The sequence below is a fragment of the Bufo gargarizans genome, chromosome 4 (assembly GCF_014858855.1).
Source record: "Bufo gargarizans isolate SCDJY-AF-19 chromosome 4, ASM1485885v1, whole genome shotgun sequence".
NCBI classification, from domain to species: Eukaryota; Metazoa; Chordata; class Amphibia; order Anura; family Bufonidae; genus Bufo; species Bufo gargarizans.
Window position 1 is genome coordinate 3033164 of NC_058083.1, and position 22266 is coordinate 3055429.

General features: G+C 45.7%; 1 protein-coding gene across 1 annotated transcript; it reads right to left on the minus strand.

Annotated features, from left to right (window-relative positions):
• Window positions 1-1078: 1078 nt before the first annotated feature.
• On the minus strand, window positions 1079-21408 carry LOC122936224 (zinc finger protein 501-like). Its single transcript, XM_044292315.1, has 2 exons — window positions 21351-21408; window positions 1079-5896 (listed from the first exon to the last, which is right to left on the minus strand). Exon 2 carries the CDS (start codon window positions 5862-5864, stop codon window positions 4500-4502), a length of 1365 nt encoding a protein of 454 aa, XP_044148250.1. The 5' UTR covers window positions 5865-5896; window positions 21351-21408; the 3' UTR covers window positions 1079-4499.
• Window positions 21409-22266: the final 858 nt, after the last annotated feature.

The following is a 22266-nucleotide window of genomic DNA, read 5'->3' on the forward strand; positions in this document are numbered from 1 at the left end:
GATTCTGTCAGTGTTTTGATCTGTTCACCATCAACATTGCGTGCAGCAGCAACCACAGCCTCCCAGACACTGTTCAGAGAGGTGTACTGTTTTCCCTCCTTGTAAATCTCACATTTGATGATGGACCACAGGTTCTCAATGGGGTTCAGATCAGGTGAACAAGGAGGCCATGTCATTAGATTTTCTTCTTTTATACCCTTTCTTGCCAGCCACGCTGTGGAGTACTTGGACGCGTGTGATGGAGCATTGTCCTGCATGAAAATCATGTTTTTCTTGAAGGATGCAGACTTCTTCCTGTACCACTGCTTGAAGAAGGTGTCTTCCAGAAACTGGCAGTAGGACTGGGAGTTGAGCTTGACTCCATCCTCAACCCGAAAAGGCCCCACAAGCTCATCTTTGATGATACCAGCCCAAACCACTACTCCACCTCCACCTTGCTGGCGTCTGAGTCGGACTGGAGCTCTCTGCCCTTTACCAATCCAGCCACGGGCCCATCCATCTGGCCCATCAAGACTCACTCTCATTTCATCAGTCCATAAAACCTTTGAAAAATCAGTCTTGAGATATTTCTTGGCCCAGTCTTGACGTTTCAGCTTGTGTGTCTTGTTCAGTGGTGGTCGTCTTTCAGCCTTTCTTACCTTGGCCATGTCTCTGAGTATTGCACACCTTGTGCTTTTGGGCACTCCAGTGATGTTGCAGCTCTGAAATATGGCCAAACTGGTGGCAAGTGGCATCTTGGCAGCTGCACGCTTGACTTTTCTCAGTTCATGGGCAGTTATTTTGCGCCTTGGTTTTTCCACACGCTTCTTGCGACCCTGTTGACTATTTTGAATGAAACGCTTGATTGTTCGATGATCACGCTTCAGAAGCTTTGCAATTTTAAGAGTGCTGCATCCCTCTGCAAGATATCTCACAATTTTTGCCTTTTCTGAGCCTGTCAAGTCCTTCTTTTGACCCATTTTGCCAAAGGAAAGGAAGTTGCCTAATAATTCTGCACACCTGATATAGGGTGTTGATGTCATTAGACCACACCCCTTCTCATTACAGACATGCACATCACCTAATATGCTTAATTGGTAGTAGGCTTTCGAGCCTATACAGCTTGGAGTAAGACAACATGCATAAAGAGGATGATGTGGTCAAAATACTCATTTGCCTAATAATTCTGCACTCCCTGTATACTATTTGTTTATTTGTTTCATTTTAGCACAATAGCAGTGGGGTCTTTAGGGATGTCTTTCTGGCAGGGCACAGCTCTGCATGCAGCCAGTAGCATTTTAAATGTGAAGTGGGGGGAAAGGAAATGTGCTAAACACCGATCTTGACAGCCCCCATCCTAATAACGTGACCCCACTCCTAATAAAGTGACCCCCCCATATAAAGTGACCCCCTTATTAAGGCGTCATGCAGACAGGAGCCGATATCCCAGCCTGAATTCCTGAGTGCACATTGGTTGCTATGACGCCGTGCCCTTCGTGCACTCAGCAGGACGGGATTTCACGGACCATGCTCCATGGATGTCTGCATGATGCCTTAAAGTGTCGCTAGATTCCCCCCTTTCCCAATAAGTACCGTATGTTAGCAGCATATCCCCCCACATAAACTTGGGTCAGCAGCAGATCCCCCCATAACATTGTCATCCACTGATGTTCTTAGCTACAGTACCCCCATAATTGTAGTGCTAACAGTTCTTCCATTACTGTATTCTATTGCAGAAAATTACCGTAATCTGCTGCATACTGTACATTTCTGAACGATGTCAAAGCAGAAAAGGCTTTCGTATAAAATTCCTTTTAAACTAGAGGTGATAAAATACGGCAAAGAGCATGGAAACAGGGCAGCGGAGAGATATTTTGGTCCGCCTCCAACTCAAAAGATGATTCGTGCATGGAGGAAACAAGAGGATCGGTTGGAGAAAGTGGAGAAAAGTAAACACACTCTTCGTGGGTGTGCTGCAAAGTGGCCACAGCTAGACATGGACATGAAAGAGTGGATCACATGTCACAAGAACGTCTTGCTGCAGAGAAAGGCATTGACGACTTCACTGGATCGGCATCATGGTGATACAGATTCATGAGAAGATGTGGCCTTGCTATGCGCACCAAAACAAGAATTGCACAAAAAATGCCCAAAGAATATGAGTCCAAGATTCTTTCTTTTCATAATTTTGTGCTGTCTTCAAGAAAGAAACATGGCTATGAAATAGGCCAGATTGGGAACATGGATGAAGTCCCGTTAACCTTCAATGTTCCATCGAATAGGACCGTCGATGTGAGAGGCGCAAAAAACGCAACTGTGAAGACCTTAGGACACGAGAAAACGCATTACACGGTTGTCTTGTCCTGCTGCGCAGATGGCACCAAGCTGCCACCAATGCTGATTTTTAAAAGGAAGACCATGCCAAAGGAGGTGATCCCACGAGGAGTGATTGTCCATGTTCACAACAAAGGGTGGATAGACAAAAATGGCATGAAAGTATGGATCGAAAAGGTGTGGTCCAAAGGCACTGGAGGACTTCTGAAGAATCCTGCCCTACTAGTGCTTGACCAGTTTAGGGCACATATCAGCGAAACCACAAAAACAAGATTTAAGGAAGTGCGACACCCATCTAGCTGTAATTCCTGGGGGGATTACCAGCCAGCTACAAGCTCTAGACGTTACCATTAATAAGCCATTTAAAGTGTTCATGAGGGAGGAATGGAACAAGTGGATGGCAGCTGGGAACCATGACCTGACTCCCACTGAACGGATGAAGAGGCCCACCATCACCCAAGTCTGTGAGTGGGTAAAAACATCATGGCAGGCAGTCAACGATGAAATTGTCGTCAGATCCTTTGAAAAGTGTGGCATTAGCAATGCCTTGGATGGCACTGAGGACAATATGCTGTACGACGAATCTGAAGGCAGCGATTCTAGTGATACTGAGCCACAGAGCGTAATTAACCTGGACAGTAGTGATGAGGAGTTTTTTGGGTTCTCTGATGAATAGAGGAGTACTGTACCTGGACATTTAGGTCAATAATGATGGTTATTAATGCTGCTGGTTACTACTGTTAATGTTTACAGTGTTAAAATATTGGTCTGTTATTTTATTAAAAGTTTTGACACACCTTTTGTCAAAAATATATATTTTTCCTATTTTCACCCTCTAAAACCTAGGTTTCCGAAAGTCGCTCGGAAATACTCCTGCAAATAGGAACCTCATATACGGATCAGATTTAGCCAGAATTGTAAGTTGTAGATTCATTTCTCAAGCTCGCAGGGCGGTGATTATTCATTTCTCAAACTTGCAAGGCGGCTTAGTTAAAAGTCGCAAACTATCCCCCTTCTATTATTAATTTCCACTATATTTGTATTTATAGAGTAAACTATCATAATTACTGTGCAAAGCGCACCTCCGCTCTAGGATTCCCAGTTTTAATGAGCAAGAAATGTCCGCCTGGTTCTTGATCTGGTGACAAATCAAATGCAAAAAATGTGTATCCGTTCATAAATTCATCTCTGTCTATGGCTAATCCACTATCACTTCTCTGTTTTCCCGATGTATGGAGAAGCGATGCGTACTCCCTGACAGCCGAGTCAGTCTCAAAATTGGGTTGAAATTGCCTTGCGGATATCTGTTGGCTGTCCAGGTGCAGTGATGCCTGATTCAAAAATAAGAAAATATCATCGGCATACATTATTAGCATACTGCTTGAAATGCCCATGTGGTAAGATATATGTTGGGCAAACATCTCGGTCTATAAGGATCAGAATCAATGACCATACGTCCAGCATTAGGAAGGAACTCATAAGGCAGAGTAAGATGGAAACAGTGGAGGTGAAAAAACAAGGTAAAACTACGGTCGCTCGACATTTTTATGATCGGGCCCATCAGATGTCAGATCTCAGGTGGCAGGTTCTGGAGGTGGTAAAAAGTGGAGTCCATGAGGAGGATAACAGTAGGAGATTGTTACAAAGGGACACATTTTGGATAGTAAAACTCTAGTCTTTAATACCTAAAGGGTTAAATAAAATTTGTAGCTTTAGTGCATTTATATGATTGATCACTTTCATGTGTTAGGGTTATTTATGGCTATGCATTTTGTCTCAAACCATATGGTTTGTATATATTTATCAGCTGTTGGTGCTATAAAAATCCCACCTCCACCTGCACGCACGAGTAAGGAGGCGTGTTCTCCCAAAACGGTGCGTGGATGGGAGGAGGTGTGAACGATGTCTGTCTCAGCGTCCCTCATGATGTACCACTATTTTATATTGGACTGAAGTAAAAAAAAAAAAAAAACAAACAAAAGGTTTTGTACCAGCGACTTGTGAGTAGGACTTCTGTTGCTCATTCGCATACAATATTGGCACAATGAGGTAAAAAGTCTGCAAGTTTGAAATACTAATTTCTTTATAAAACATTATTCTTTAACAAAACATCAACATGTCTTCTCTAATGTGTGGATTCTCTTATGTTGATTAAAATTTGATTTTGTAGCAAAGCATTTCCCGTATTATGAACGTGAATATGGCTTCTCTCCTGTGTGAATTCTCTGATGTCGAACCAGACGGAATTTATCTATAAAACATTTACCACACTCTGAACATGAATATGGCTTCTCTCCTGTGTGAATTCTTTTATGTACATCAAGGCTTGATTTCTGGTTAAAGCATTTCCCACATTCTGAACATGAATATGGCTTCTCTCCTGTGTGAATTCTCTGATGTCCAACCAGATATGACTTATATGTAAAACATTTACCACACTCTGAACATGAATATGCCTTCTCTCCTGTGTGAATTTTTTTATGTCCATCAAAGTGTGCTTTCCGGGTAAAGCATTTCCCACATTCTGAACATGAATATGGCTTCTCTCCTGTGTGAATTCTTTTATGTTCATCAAGGTGTGCTTTCTGGATAAAGCATTTACCACACTCTGAACATGAATATGGCTTCTCCCCTGTGTGAATTCTTTTATGTTGATCAAGTTTTGAATTAATCTTAAAGCATTTCCCACATTCTGAACATGAATATGGCTTCTCTCCTATGTGAATTATCTTATGTAGATCAAGGCTTGCTTTCTGGATAAAGCATTTCCCACATTCTGAACATGAATATGGCTTCTCTCCTGTGTGAATTCTTTTATGTGAATCAAGGCTTGATTTCTGGATAAAGCATTTACCACACTCTGAACATGAATATGGCTTCTCTCCTGTGTGAATTCTTTTATGTTCATCAAGTTTTGATTTAGTCTTAAAGCATTTCCCACATTCTGAACATGAATATGGCTTCTCTCCTGTGTGAATTTTCTTATGTAGATCAAGGCTTGCTTTCTGGAAAAAGCATTTCCCACATTCTGAACATGAATATGGCTTCTCTCCTGTGTGAATTCTCTTATGTAGATCAAGGCTTTGTTTCCGAGTAAAGCATTTCTCACATTCTGAACATGCATATGGCTTTTCTCCTGTGTGAATTCTTTGATGTTGTACAAGTAATGCTTTCCGGTTAAAGCATTTCCCACATTCTGAACATGAATGCGGCTTCTCTCCTGTATGACTACTTTTGTTTACAGAAGGCTTTGACTTATTTCTGAAATGTTTTTCACGTTCCCCACAATGAAACCTTTTACCCCGTTTCTGCCCTATATTTGGGGTAATAATCTGTGATTGGTCAGGAGAAGATTCCTCATGTTTAGGATGATTATATGATAGATTTGGACTTGGGTTAATAATCTGTGACTGGTCATTAGAAAGTTCCTCATTCTTGGGGGAATTATTTGATGCATTGTGAAGTTCTGGATGTACATTACAGGTAATTAAGTTTTCTCCTGAAGAGCGCTGCATGGTATCTTCATCTTCTTTACAATCTAGAGATAACATGATGTTTCCGTCAGGCTTCTCACAGGGATTTTCTGTTAAGATTAATAATAGATTATTATTTTTTGGTTAAAACAATTTGATAAATGTATCACATTCCAATGAGGCCGAATTCACATACAGGTGCAAGAAAAAGTATGTGAACCCTTTGGAATGATATGGATTTCTGCACAAATTGGTCATAAAATGTGATCTGATCTTCATCTAAGTCACAACAATAGACAATCACAGTCTGCTTAAACTAATAACACAAAGAATTAAATGTTACCATGTTTTTATTGAACACACCATGTAAACATTCACAGTGTAGGTGGAAAAAGCATGTGAACCCTTGGATTTAAAAAAAATGGTTGAACCTCCTTTGGCAGCAATAACTTCAACCAAATGTTACCTATAGTTGCAGATCAGACGTACACAACGGTCAGGAGTAATTCTTGGGATGTCTGGTGTGAATCACTTTCTTGAGGTCATGCCACAGCATCTCAATCGGGTTGAGGTCAGTACTCTGACTGGGCCACTTCAGAAGGCCTATTTTCTTCTGTTTAAGCCATTCTGTTGTTTTACTTCTATGCTTAAGGTCTTTGTCCTGTTGCAACACCTATCTTCTGTTGAGCTTCAGCTAGTAGACAGATGGCCTTAAGTTTACATGCAAAATGTCTTCATAAACTGGGGAATTCATTTTTCCTTCTATGATAGCAATCCATCCAGGCTCTGACGCAGCAAAGGAGCCCCAAACCATGACGCCCCCACCTCCATACTTCACAGTTGGGATGAGGTTTTGATGTTGGTGTGCTGTGCCTCTTTATCTCCACACATGATGTTGTGTGTTTCTTCCAAACAACTCAACTTTGGTTTCATCTGTCCACAGAATCTTTTGCTAGTACTGCTGTGGAACATCCAGGTGCTCTTGTACAAACTGTAAACGTGCAGCAATATTATTTTTTTGGACAGCAGTGGCTTCCTCTGTGGTATCCTCCCATGAAATCCATTCTTGTTTAGTGTTTTACGTATCGTAGATTCGCTAACAGGGATATTAGCATATGCCAGAGACATTTGTAAGTCTTTAGTTGACACTCCAGGATTCTTTACCTCATTGAGCAGTCTGGGCTGTGCTCTTGGAGTCATCTTTACAGGATGGCCACTCCTAGGGAGAGTAGCAGCAGTGCTGAACTTTTTCCATTTATAGACAATTTGTCTTACCATGGACTGATGAACAGCAAGGCTTTTGGAGATACTTTTATATCCCTTTCCAGCTTTATGCAAGTCAACAATTCTCAATCGTCGGTCTTCTGAGAGCTCTTTTGTGCAAGGCATCATTCACATCAGGCAATGCTTCTTGTGAAAAGCAAACCCAGAACTGGTGTGTGTTTTATATAGGGCAGGGCAGCTGTAACCAACACCTCCAATCTCATCCCATTGATTGGACTCCAGTTGGCTGACACCTCACTCCAATTAGCTCTTGGAGATGTAATTAGTCTAGGGGTTCACATACTTTTCCACCTGCACTGTGAATGTTTACATGGTGTGTTCATTAAAAACATGGTAACATTTAACTCTTTGTGTGTTATTAGGTTAAGCAGACTGTGACTATCTATTGTTGTGACTTAGATGAAGATCAAATCACATTTTATGACCAATTTGTGCAGAAATCCATATCATTCCAAAGGGTTTGCATACTTTTTCTTGCAACTGTATAACAGACATATCCATCTATGTTACGTGCACATGTATCTATGATGCTGTGAGTTGATGTCAGCTGAACCTGTGGTCGGGACACATTTGCATAATACAGATGGATAATATGTCCGTATTAACCTCTAATAAACCTCATGTGAATCTGGCCTTAGGCTGGAGAGACACATACAATATAAAATAAAAATTTTTGTGCCAGTGAGAAGTGGATCCATCAGGAATGTGAAGAATACACCTTTTCCTTTCTCTGCTATGTATTTGCTGTAGAAACTTAAAGAGGACCTTTCATTACAATAAAAAATCTAAACTAAGTATGCTGACATGGAGAGCGGCGCCCAGGCATCTCCCTGCACTTACTATCATCCCTGGGCGCCGCTCCGTTCTCCCAGTATAGGCTCCGGTATCTTCAGATTTTCGGCTCAACTGGGAGGAGCCTGCTCTTGTTCTCCTGGGCGTCTCCTTCTCCCAGGCTGGAGTGCTGGCCAATTGCAGCGCTCAGCTCATAGCCTGGGAGAAAAAAAAACCTCTCAGGCTATGAGCTGAGCGCTGTGATTGGCCAGCGCTACAGCCTGGGAGAAGGAGACACCCAGGAGAACAAGAGCTGGCTCCTCCCGGTTGAGCCGAAAATCTGAAGATACAGGAACCTATACTGGGAGAACGGAGCGGCGCCCAGGGATGATAGTAAGTGCAAGGAGATCCCTGGACGCCGCTCTCCATGTCTGTATACTTAGTTTAGATTTTTTATCATAATGAAAGGTCCTCTTTAAGGCCGACTCTCGAACGTCTCCTGAGTTTCTGCAGTTTGCATATTGAGGATTTAGCCTAAATCAATGGAGCGAATTTGCGCAAGGAAATTGTGACAGGAGGAAGGAGGTCACTTTTGTCTTGCTACAGTGTGCGGATAAATCATCTACTAGATGATCGATTCAGCCTGGAGTATGACACAGAATACAATATATATTCACAACTAATGGGTAATCTCCTACGAAAGCAATGTTTACTAGGAGATGGGAGAGGACCAAAACAGGGATAGCAAAGTAAAACACAGATAGGATGAGAGGAAACAAGGCGCCAAGACAGAGAGACACAGTGCTGGGTCAATTACCCTAGGTGTCCCTATCTCTACCTCTCCTCCCCCCTATCTAGTGTGATAGCCTGCGGCACCTAGTACGATCAACACTCGTACATAAATATTACCTTTATAGATATCAGATAAACACAGAGCCCCGACGCGTTTCTTCAATCGTTTCTGATTCCTCAGAGGACAAAATCATATCTAAGTGACCCCTTGATGTAAGGTCACTTACTAAAGTGGGGAATACACAGAGAACCTGATATCAACCATCCCGGATTATGCACCGTAGTCAGTCTTGATTACAGGTGGCTACACAGTAATCCTCTGATGGTGAGATCGCAAACAGGTCTCTATGTAGGCTTCAGCCATATGGATGGTCAATTCCAGAAACATACGGCCAAGTTTCCCCCTCGTTCAAGTGACCGGAAAGTTTTTTGGTCATCAATCACAACTAACATATAGATTTACCTATCAGTGTGAGTGTTGTCCAGGTACAAATAACGCAACCCGGATCAGTGACCAGACGAACTTTTAGGTCACCAATCACAAGTGATATATAGATTTACCTATCAGTGTGAATGCTGGCCAGGTATAAATGACCCAACCCGGATCTGATTACAAACAATATTGTTCATTGAAATGTTACTTAACCCACATTGCAACAGTCCTCCTGGTATTGATATCACCAGTACGTGTTCAGAGACAATAGGACACAGAATACGTTCCGAAGTCAGGGCGCAAAGAAGCTAATCAGAACATAAGCCAACATGTTTCAGTGACGACCCAGATTCTGGTCTGCCCTCAGTGACCCCCCCACCCCTGGGACATTAATCCTTTAATGTTCTGGCAATTTTCCATTTTAGTTTTTCACTCCCAGCTTTCCCAAAGCCATAACTTTTTTATTTTTCCATTCACATGGCCGTATGCGAGATTTTTTGTTGTGGGACAAGTTGTACTTTTTACTGGCACCATTTATGGTTGCATAAAATGTAGTGGGAAGCGGGGAAAAATTTCCAATTGGGGTGGATTTATAAAAATAAAATAAAAATTCCGCCAAAGTTTTATGTGTTGTAGGACGTGTTATATATTTTTGCAGGACCACGGAACGAACACGTGCCGTCCGCATCTTGTACAGCCCCACTGAAGTGAATGGATCCGCATCCAACCCACAAAAACTGCTGAACATATGCAGACCAAAAGTATGCTTTGTGCACGAGCCCTTTAACCCTTTTCCGACCAGCGCCATAATAGTACGGCATGGGGCGGGTCTTTAAAGATGATGCCCGCTAATGAGAGGAGCGGGCGCCATAGCTGCGGGTGGCCGCCTGTTTTTTTATAGCAGACACCCGCGGCTAATACCCGCTTCCGGCATTTAACCCCTCAGATGCCGTGGTCAATCCTGACCACAGCATCTGAGCGTGTAAAATACTGGAAGCACGCGTCTGCCAGTGCTGCTCCTGCTCCCCCCGGCAGCGATCGGAGAAGCTGAGCATGCGTTCAGCAGCCCCCGTCTTTGTGAATGACAGGAGGCGGCTGCAGTCTTTCCTGTGGAGCTCTAACCTGTTATAGGGCTCCATAGGAAACAAGCAATTTTCTCATAGACTCCAAGGCTAGTGCACTGCGGTCTATGAGAACAGCAATCTAATGACTGCTGGTTATAGTTCCCTATGGGAACTATAAAAACATGCGGAAAAAAAAAACCAAAACACCCTTTTCCTAAAATAAAAACTAAACAAATTTAAAAAATTACACATCATGGGTGTCGCGATGTGCGAAACCCCCCATAGTATAAAAATATCTTCCCCATGTGGCAAACAGCAAAACAGAAAAAAACGCCAAAATGGCTGATTCGCCATTTCTGGTCGCTTTATTTTCTATAAAAAAATTTAATAAAAAGTGATCAAAAAGTCATACACCCCCCAGAAAGGCATCAATTAAAAGTTCAGTTCGCCTCGCAAAACATGAGCCCCCATACAGCTCCGTACACATAATTACAAAAACGTTATAGGGGTCAAAATATAGAGACGAGAAAATAAGTGATTTTATCCCACTTTATTTTAAATTATTTTATCACCATCAAAACACAAGAAAAACTATACATATAAGGTATCGCCGGATTCGTACTGACCTGTAGAATAATATTAACTGGTCAGTTTTATCGCACATCGAGCGTTGTAAATAAAACACCAATTTTTTTACATTTGACCCTTTTCTGAATTTACTTCCGGCTTCCCTCTACATCATACACAATATTTAATGGTGGGTTGGAAAGTACAACTTGTCCTGAAAAAACCAAGCCCAGATCTGGCGATGTGAACAGACAAACAAGTTATGGCTCTGGGAAGGCAGAGGTAGAAAGGGTTAAAGGGCAGGCTGTGCAGCCACGTACTGGACACTGCAGGAAGTACAAGTTATTGGACTAGGAATGTAGTGTCCTCTGTGCTGCAGGATTCTCCGGACTGAGATATGTCGTAGGATCTCAATACCGGAGGAAAACGCTTCAGTTCTGTCCCTTCGCTGTCAATGGGGACAAAACGGAACGGAGTCACCAGATTACATTCCGTCCCATTTGGCCGGACAGAAAACGCTGCATGCAGTGGTCATGGGATAATGTGTCTGAGAAAACGGATCCGGCACCATTGACTTACAATGGTTTTGGCGCCGGATGCATCTTGGTCATTTTGAAGATAATAGAACCGGATCCGTTTATTACAGATACAGACGGTTGTAATATCCTAACGGAAGTGTTTTTGCTGAACCCTGCCGGATCCTGCAAAAACGCAGATGTGAAAGTAGCCTTAGGGCGCATTCACATGAACGTGGTTTGGTTCCGCACCCAAGACACATTTTTTGCGGCTCAGGTGTAGACCCATTCACTACAGTAGGCCGCACTCTGTGCGCTGTCCGAATCCGTTCCGTGGCTCCGCAAAAATTTATAACCATGTCCTATTCTTGTCCGCTTTACGGATAAGAATAGGCATTTCTATAATGGGCCGCCTGTTCCGTAAACTGCAGATGGCACATGGGCGGCATCCGTATTTTGAGGATCCGCAATTTGCAGACAGTAAAACATGGCATGTTCGTGTGCATGAGCCCTAAAAAAGATGCACCACTTCCAAAAACCTGCCAAGTATCCGCAGTTTTTTGCGGTCCCAATGTTGGGGCTTCTTAGGCACAATCTGCGCTCCTTCTGCGGCAGTTTTATCCGGCACGTGGCCTTGTCTCAGAATGGGGAGAAATGATCAAATATCCTCTGTATTTCCTGGAATTGTTCACGGTATTTGACTGCGTCTCGCTCTGTGCTTTGGATTTACCATCACCGCTGATCATGTTAATTCTGCGCTGCCCGATGGACAGTCCACCCGGGATAGCCTCGCTCAGTTAGTCTGGTACATGTAGTCCCACCTTCAGTGAAGCAGTTTCTCTTTGCCCTATAAAAGTTCACTCATAGGGGCGGCTTTTTTACGGTGTATTGGATGACACGAGACGGGTTTACGCTACGTGGACGGACGGACTTTACCTCAGACAAGACCACTGTAAATATTTACATCCAAAAAACTGATTAAAAAAGAATGAAAATGTGCAGTAAATTGTAGATGTAAAGCATTAGATATGAGACGCTTTATCAGCTCCGGGTCACCCAGTTTGTTTGCGGCTACTTGGCTTAGTGTAAATGGTTCCCATAAGTGTGGACACAATATCTGCAAAGCTTGCAGGTTTTTAGAAGTGCGGCATCTGTTTCCATCTTGCACCGCAGATCCAGTCCTACATCTACTGCTCCACTACATACGTAGGGAATAACTCGCACGTGTTGCAGTGTCCAGTACGTGGCGGCACAACCTGCCCTGCGGAAGCATTTGTCACCAGCAAAAGTGCAATTAACCCTTCTTTGGCCTCCAAACATTTCACACAACATCACAAGAACAATCCAGATGGTTTCAGATGAGGAAGGAGAGGCGTACTGACGGACATAACATCCCACCATCGCTCACCTACTAACACTTCAGGAGTGACTCTCCACCATGCTCAGGTTTCCAATTCCATCTGTTTTCACTAAGGTTTGGTAACCACAGGGGCCGGCGCTCCCCCCATAGTGAGAGGTGCATGCTGGGAGTCTCAGACTGGACATTATGTAAAGATGGCATTTATTAGTGTAACCCCGGCTGTGACTAAGACGTTATGATCGAAACGCGTAAGAAAAGAAATTGATTATAATGTCCTTAAAACTCCATCCTGAATTTCCTTACATGCCAGGTATGGATTTATCTCCCTGAGGTTTCTCCTTGTTTACTGCCAAAGCTCTTTCTGAATTTGCATGTAAATCTGAGATTTTGTATTTTTCTGGGGCCAGGACTGAAGGTGGTAACCCTCCTTTACTATGCTTTTCATCTAACAGCTTGCCAAAATGTATTCACAAGCCTGGGGAAAAAAATTAGATTGTGAACTCACCTGTAAAATCTCTTTCTCGCTTTATTTATTGGAGGACACAGGACCGTAGGTATAGCTTGCTGCAGCCACTAGGAGGCGACACTAGGCTGAAAACTGTTAGCTATACCTCCTCCAGTCTGGAGAGAGCATATCAGGTTGTGCTCCAGTAGTAGGAGAAGCAGAAGTAAACTGAAAACCAAACAAGAACTGCACACTGCCATAAGACCAAAGCAAAACAAGGTCCCAACTGGCAACCCATGAACCCCACCTGCCGCACTAAGAACAATGGGTGGGTGCTGTGTCCCCCAATGAATAAAGCGAAAAAGAGATTTTACAGGCGATTTCACAAAAATCTTGTTTTTTTGCTCATATCATTGGGGGAAACAGGACTGTGGGACGACCTAAAGCAGTCCCCGGGGAGGGAAACAACACCTCCAAGAAAACAACTCCCTCATGGAAGTCACTACACTGCGGCCTGCAAGATTGGGACGCAGAAACGTGGTGTAGGTGAGCCCAAGAAGCTCTGACCGCTCTGGTAGAGTGAGCCATGAACCCAGGAGGAGGCGCCTTGTCCCTGGAGCGATAGGCCTCAGCAATCGCCGACCGAATCCACCCGGCAATCGTCACCTTGGAGGCCGCCAACCCCTTATGAGGACCCTCTGGGACGACAAACAAAAGCATCCGTACCCCAAAAGGGGGCCACGACTGATAGGTACGTCTTCAAAGCCCGCACCATATCCAGACGATGAAGCAAGATCTCACTCGGATAAGAAGGCTGCGGACAAAACGAGGGCAGAACAATGTCCACATTAACATGAAAAGCTGATACTACCTTACGTAGAAAAGATGGCAAGGGGCGAAGCACCACTGATAGAACACAAAGAAGGGCTCCTTGCAAGAAAGAGTTGCCAGTTCTGAAACTCTCCGGATAGATGTGATGATGGCCACCAAAAAGGCTACTTTCCAGGAGAGCAAGCGAAGAGAGACTTCCCTCAGAGGTTCAAATGGAATGGCCTGGAGAGAACCCAGAACCAAGTTCAGGTACCAAGCATGTAAGGGGGGACGATAAGGGGGCACTGTGTGAGCCACCCCCTGCATAAACGCCTTGATCGGAGCTAACCCGGCCAGGGGCCTTTGGAAAAAAAAATGGACAAGGCAGAGACCTGCCCTTTCAACAAACTATGTGCCAGACCCAGCTCCAATCTGGACTGCAGAAACGCTGCCAGTATATTAGGAAGGAAAAAACGTCTGGGAGGGAGATCGTGCTCCTCAGAGAAGCGCAGGAAGGACCTCCAAGTCCTGTAATAAATCTTGGATGATGAGGGTTTCCTGGCTCTAATCATAGTCCTGATGACTGCATCAGAGAAACCCTTTTGTCGCAAAATGAAGGTTTCAATAGCCACGCCATTAAACGTAGCGTATCCAAACCCTGGTGGAAGAATGGACCTTGTGAAAGAAGGTCGGCCCTGAGTGGAAGGGGCCACGACGCATCCCCTAGAAGAAGAATGAGCTCTGAATACCAGGCTCGACGAGGCCACTCTGGAGCAATCAGGATCGCCTGGATGTTCTCCATCCTGATTCTGCGCAGAATCCGGGGCAGGAGAGGTAAGGGTGGAAAGACGTAAAGGAACGAGAAGTCGTCCCATGGCACCACAAGAGCATCCACGCCATGTGCCTCGGAATCCCTTGCGCGAGAGAAGAAGCAAGGGAGCTTGTGATTGAGCCTGGACACCATCAAGTCCACAACTGGACGTCCCCACCGGAGATAGAGAGCCTTGAACACCTCCTGATGGAGAGACCACTCCCCCGGGTCCACCGTTGTCCAGCTGAGAAAATCCGCAGTCCAATTGTCCACTCCCAGAATGTAGACCGCAGATATCACTGGAACGTGGTCTTCCGCCCACTGCAGAATCTTCACGGATTCTTTCATCACCGCCAGGGTCCCCCCTTGGTGGTTGATATAAGCCACCGAAGGTGGCATTGTCTGATTGCACTCGGATCAGACGGCCCTGCAGTAGGGGAGTCCAATGGAGAAGGGATAGATAAATTGCTCGGAGCTCCAAGATGTTCAAAGGGACAGTTTGGACTTGATTGAGACAAAACGCCCTGGACCGGCTAAAACGCCCCCCCAACCGTGAAAACTGCCGTCTGTTTTAACAACCGTTCATGAGACTGGGAGAAAGGATTTCCCCATCGTCAGGTGCGCAGGAGTGATGCACCAACCGAGTGCTGACTGTATCTGCCGAGACAGGTGAATCTCTCGATCCAGCGAATCCGGAAATTTGTCCCAGGAAGACAAAATGGCACGCTGAAAAAACCTGGTGTGAAACTCAGCCAATGGGACTGCCTCGAAGGAGGCCACGATCGACCCCCAGTACACGGATACAATTGCAGATTGACGTACTGTGGCGCCCAAGTAGCAGACGCACTGACCGCTGGATGTCTAATCTCTTGTCCTGCGGAAGGCGTACCAATGCCGCGCCCGAGTCCAGCGTCATGCTGAGGAATCTGATCTGGGTGGAAAAACTGAGGGAGGACTTTCGCAGATTCACTAACCAACCTATCTTTATGGTAGCTTTCTGGGTTTGCTTTGCAACCCTTTTTGGCTCACTCAGGGATCCGTAGCTCCTTCTCCTCAGCTGTTCCTTGTCCAGCACTCCCAACCACCTTATATTCCCCTCTCCCACTTCTCTGGTTGCCAGATATAGAGCTTCCTGCCTGGACTTCTATACTGACCCACTGGAGCTGTGTTGCTGCGTTCCCTGGTTGTTGTTCCAGAAAGTTACCCTCCGGATCCCTGTTGGGCCTTTGTGGTCTGCTGTTGTCGCCCACCTGGGATTATATGTTTGTCTGTATTGTCTGTCCTCTCCTTGGTGTTTTCCTCTTAGTGTCATTGGTGCGGACTAGTGATCCCACCGCCCCGTTCACTACATAGGGCTCATCTTAGGGAAAGCCAGGGTTTAGGCACGTGATCGGCGTACGGGTGAGGAACCCGTTTAGGGACGTCAGGGCAGTCAGGTGCCAGCCGCAAGGCGAGTCAGGGGTCACCACCTTTCCCTCTCCCTTGGGCAGGGCCTTCCCTTTTCCCTCCCTTTGCGTGACGCCGGTCATTACAGTTGGAGCCTTGATCAGAATGTCATCCAGATACGGGAGAAGAGTAATGCCCCTGGACCGCAAAAAGCCCAGGAGGGAAGAGAGTACCTTCGTAAACACCCGAGGAGCTGTTGCCAGACCGAATGGAAGGGCAACGAATTGGTAATAGCACAACTGAACAGCAAAACGAAGAAAATGTTGGTGAACAGCTGCAATGGGTCCTGAATGTCTAAGGATGCCATGAATTCCCCTTGGACCAACAAAGCAACCACGGAGTGAAGGGACTCCATGCTGAACCGTTGAATGCGGAGGTAGTGATTTACCACCTTGAGGTCCAGCACCAGGCGGACCTCGCCTTCTTTTTTGGGAACCACAAACAAGTTTAAATAGAAACTCGTAAATCTTTCCTCTAGGGGAATTATCACCCCCCGCGTGAGAAGGGATTGAACTGCCTGAAAGAATGCCGCCCGAACTGGATCCCTGGGGGGTTGTGAGAGGAAAAAACAGTTAGGAGGTATGGACTTGAATTCGATTTTGTAACCCGCGGTGATAACCTCGAGTGTCCATGCGTCCGAGATGTGAGCTCGCCAGGTCTCCTGAAAGAGGAGGAGACCACCCCCCCACCAGCAAGGGGGAAGCGCACCTTCATGCAGAAGATTGTTTTCCTGAAGAGGAACGTGGTGGCCGAGCTTGTGGACGCTAGGCCAGCTGGGGCTTAAATGATGGCTTTTTTCGCTGGTCCTGTGTGGGCAGTCTGGCCGCTGAGGTAGCTGCCGGATGGGTGCCAGAGAACCTCCGAAAGGACTAATAACAGGAGGACGAAGCTCTAGGACGAAAGGGTTCGAAAGCGAGCACTTAGAGGAGGAATCTGCCGCTCAAACTTTAAGCCAGAGCTCCCGGCGAATAGAGACTGCGAGAGCGGAAGAGCGCGCGATCATAGTACCAGCATCCAAAGCCGCCTCGCAGAGGTACTTTCCTGCCTGAGGCATTTGGATTGCCAAGGATTGGAGCTCTGCATTAGGGAGATCTGCCGCCAGGTCTTGGTGTAATGCGACGGTCCACCGTATCTTGAAGAGAGGAGCCATTTGCCACCGGAATGGCCATGTTCTTCGTAGGCAAGCGACCGGTGGATCAATCTTCGGAGGAGAGGACCATTTCATAAATCAATCAGCTGGAAAAGGATAGAGCAGGTCCAGCCGCTTTAGAAATCAGCAAGCGCAGACCTGGCTGTTCCCAAGCTTTTGCTACAACCACAGAAACATCGTCGTGCAAGGGAAAAGATTTAGAGGCCTATCTTGCACGCAAAAAAGACACCCCCTGGTGGCTAGTGGAGGGAAGGTCCTCTTGTACCTGAAAAGTATCCCGGATAGCAGATACTAGACTATCCACCATGGATGCAATCTGGAAAGTTTGCTCCGGATCCTTTTCCGCATCCGAATCCACAATCTCCCCCTCCAACAGCGCGTCACCAAGGGAGGACGCCTGTGAATGGGAACCGGGAGGAAGTGGGGATGTTGAGTAGTCAGAGGTGGAATGGCAACCTGCTCTGGGACGCTTGCTGGATAGCCTGCTCCTGGGTTGCACGACCCTGAGACAGTGTAGACTGCACGACCCAATAAAGAAAGGGTGGAGTGGGAGATTTTAGAAAGGTCTTCCACTGCCCGGGACAGGGCCCGTGCCCAGTCAGGTTCTACACAGCCAGGATGGTCCTGTACTTCTGTGGGCTGTGGAGGGGAGGTATGGTTCTGTGCAGGCGCATGGCATGCAGAACACAGAGATGTTGCATGTCCACAAAGGAATTTTACCCTGCACAAAGTGCAGGCATAGTAGTTGGCCCTAGAGGGTGCCTGAGGGAAGTTATTGGCCGGGTCACACATGAGTGCCAAGGATACTCTAGGCTGGAGGGGGTAGCGATGTTCCTATCAGAATGCTCGTAACCCAGGTCCTGTGTCACACCAACTCGGAGGAGAGCCGAGAAGAAGAGGGGAGGGACGCTGTCGCGGAGGGAAAGATGGCTCCCCCCCCAACGCTGAGGAGCCTGAAAGACGAAGAATCTCAAGCCACGCTCCCTGAGTATGCCCGATAAAGGACAACAAAACTGAATTGCCTTTTTCTCAGGCCCAGTGATCCTGCTTCTTTGTTAATTAAACTTTTATTGTTTTTTTAAGTTTGACTGGCTCTTACAAAGAAATCCCTCATTTATCATCAGAGTATCCCTGTCCAGGGGCAGATTAGCCATAGACCCTACAGGGAAATTTCCCGGAGGGCGGATGCCCCAGGGGGCCACTCAAGTTCTCCTCTCTGCTGCTGACCGGGTACCTAATGAGGTGTCAACAGTAACTAATGCTTTGAGAATCAGGTACTCTGGTACCCAGCCAGCGACCGCACATGGCCCGCACCTCACCTCCTAAGCCCCCTGCTCCATAGATGACTCGAGGAGGAGGACAGATAGCTATTGATGGCCACCACAGAGGGACAGCTTTTGGGGCAGTATATTGTGCTACATTGTGTTATTTGGTTCTGCTGGGATGGTATTTTGCACTATGGTATTGTTGATCCCGTCTACTCATGTTGCCCCGTCTTATGTTAATTTGGACCTGCCTACAACATGGGGCCACTTAGTTTTTTTTTACGGGGCCACTTTAAGTTCCCACTCCGCCCTCGTCTTCTGAAGAATAGTTCATAGTCAGAAGAAGAAGTGGAGTTCCTCATCAGAGGAGGCAGAGTCGGATACAGTAATAGAAGATGCTAACTTCCCAGATAATGTGGAACATTCTCAAAAGCTTTAAAAGAAGTAGATACTTCCATCCTAATCACGTCTAATGTTCTGACTGAGAGATGGGGATTCTTCCTCCATAACCTTATCCACTCATTGCTTATACAATGGTGTAAGCCATGCGGGGGCAGGTTTCATGAGGAACACTCTATCCTCTTGGTCTTAGCTCTACAACAAAATAAAAGCATTTCAGGTAACCCATGAAGTATATAAACCACAGGGTATAACTCCCCTTTAAACTTCAGCTCGCTCAGCCCCCTCCTCATACATCCTGGAGGCAAGGCGTAGTGAACATTCCATGAAGCGATGTAGGCTGGCTGGGGTCTTTCATAAAGAAGGCGCAGTATTCTGAATGTAGGTCTTGTACAGTGCCATAAAACTTATTCGTACCCCTTGAACTTTTCCACATTTTTTCACGTTACACTCACAAACTTAGTATGAGAAATGAGTATGGCACAACTGCAAATCTAGCAATACATGACCGTTCACCTTAACTGACAGCCGAGGCAAGTAGAGCACTAATTAGAGAAGCAGCCAGGAGGACCATGGTCACACTGCAGAAATCCACAGCTCAGGTGGGAGAATCTGTCCACAGGACACCTATTAGTTGTGTACTCCACCAATCTGCTCTTTATGAAAGAGTGGCAAGAAGAAAGCCATAAGAAATCTTGTTTCCAGTTTGCCACAATCCATGTAGGGGACACAGCAAACACTTGGAAGAAGGTGCTCTGGTCAGAGGAGACCAAAGTGAAACTTTTTGGCACAAATGCAAAATGCTATGTGTGACAAAAACTACCACTGCCCTGAACCCACTATACCCACCGTGAAACATGGTGGCAGCATCATGCTGTGGGGGGGCTTCTCTTCAGCAGGGACAGGAAAGCTGGTCAGAGTTTATGAGAAGATGGAAGGAGCTGAATACAGGGAAATCCTGGAAGAAAACCTGGAAGAGGCTGCAGAAGACTTCAGACTGGTGCGGGGTTCACATTCCAGCAGGACAATAACCCTAAACATCCAGCCAGAGCTACAATGGAAGGGTTCAGTCTTGTCTGCGACAAGATTTGAAAATTGCTGTTCACAGACGCTTCTGCAGAGAAACCTCACACAGACTTGTACTTTGTGTTGGTCGATCACATAATATCCCAATAAAATACAATTAAAGTTCTTCTAGCTGTGTGACTGGTACTTGTGCTGGTCATCTAATAATCCTGATCTCTAAATTACTAAGGCCTGTATTACACCAACAGATTATCTGACCAATATCTGTCCAATGAGGCCAATAGTTGGTGTGTATAACAAAATATCTGTGTGTGTAATAGGCCATCTGACCAATGAATGGTCAGAAAATCTGTCAGATAATCTGTTGGTGTAATACAGGCCTTAGAGGCCATCAGTAAGATAAGAACTGATCTATAATGAGGGTCTATAATGTCAGAGATAAGGAGTCAGTCACCTCCCTGCCTGACGGAGCAGAGAGAAAACTCATATCCTGCCAGTAGAGCATCTCAGCTCTGTACAGAGAAAAGGACTCCATATTTTTAATACTGAAAAAAAGATTTTTAGCTCAAAATAAGTACAATGTCATCTATAACACCCGGCATCTGATGTCACCTACCTGAGGTATAACAGCCATTACTACATGTCTCCAGCCTTTATAGTGTAGTAGTAATGTCATCTATAACACCCGGCATCTGATGTCACCTACCTGAGGTATAACAGCCATTACTACATGTCTCCAGCCTTTATAGTGTAGTAGTAATGTCATCTATAACACCCGGCATCTGATGTCACCTACCTGAGGTATAACAGCCATTACTACATGTCTCCAGCCTTTATAGTGTAGTAGTAATGTCATCTATAACACCCGACATCTGATGACACCTACCTGAGGTATAACAGCCATTACTACATGTCTGCAGCCTTTATAGTGTAGTAGTAATGTCATCTATAACACCCGGCATCTGATGACACCTACCTGAGGTATAACAGCCATTACTACATGTCTCCAGCCTTTATAGTGTAGAAGTAATGTCATCTATAACACCCGGCATCTGATGAGACCTACCTGAGGTATAACAGCCATTACTACATGTCTCCAGCCTTTATAGTGTAGAAGTTATGTCACCTATAACACCCGGCATCTGATGACACCTACCTGAGGTATAACAGCCATTATTACATGTCTCCAGCCTTTATACTGTAGAAGTAATGTCATCTATAACACCCGGTATCTGATGACACCTACCTGAGGTATAACAGCCATTACTACATGTCTCCGGTGCCTTTACTAGTATAAAACCATTAGACTGCTATTTAAAGACTGAAAGCTGGGTCACTGCCCGGAGGGCTCCTTTACTGCAGCTCTAAGGTGGAGCCTCACCTGAAGAAACCTCCAAATTCACTTCCTCCATTCATTACTCCATACCTGTGGTCACATGGACTGGAATGTCCTCCTCCACCTCACTCTTACACGGGGGATCGCCCATCATCCGCTCTTCTTCATCCTCCCCTTTAATATCAGTCACATCTTCCCCCTGATTTGTCATCTGTAACAATTCAGTACAATACAGCAGACAGGTGGGAAATCTAACAGATCCACATAAGAGACCCCCACCATCTATGACCCCTCTATGACTGCAGGACCCCCCTATATAGATGTGTATAGGGCTCAGCTCCATCTACCTGATGGTTCTCTGGGAGCTTCTCCTCTGGACAGTCCTGGGAATACAGAGGACGGGGACATCTCTCGGGGGGATTTCCTTCTATGAGTCCATCTGTAGGAAACACACAGGGACAGAAGAGATTATTACATGTGATGATGAGATGATGGGAGTAGTATCCGGGTGACCCATGACAGCCCCCCCTCCTTACCCTGCTGATCGCCCCATAAATCCGTCTCCTCTTCTGCTTCATCTTTAACCTCAGCCTTAACATCCATCAGATTTTCATCCTGAAGAAGAGAAATGTAAAATGGTCTTTGGTTCAGTCCCTTTCTGGTCAGATTCTGGGGAGACTTCAGCTCCATCTACCTGATGGTTCTCTGGGAGCTTCTCCTCTGGACCGTCCTGGGAATACAGAGGACAGGGACATCTCTCGGGGGGACTTCTCCTCCTGGAGTCAGAACCTATAGGAGATAACACACAGACTTAATACAATACTGAGCGCCACAAACAGGAGGAGGAACTCTGCTGTCAGCCGCCATCTTTGCAAATCCTCTTGTGGATCCTGAAATGCGGCAGAGGAAAGCAGAAACCTGCGGGTGGAGTTCACCCTGCTGCCCTCTGAGCGTCTGGATGATTGGGATGTGGCAGTCAGCAGCCTGGAAGTCTATGGGCAGCCGG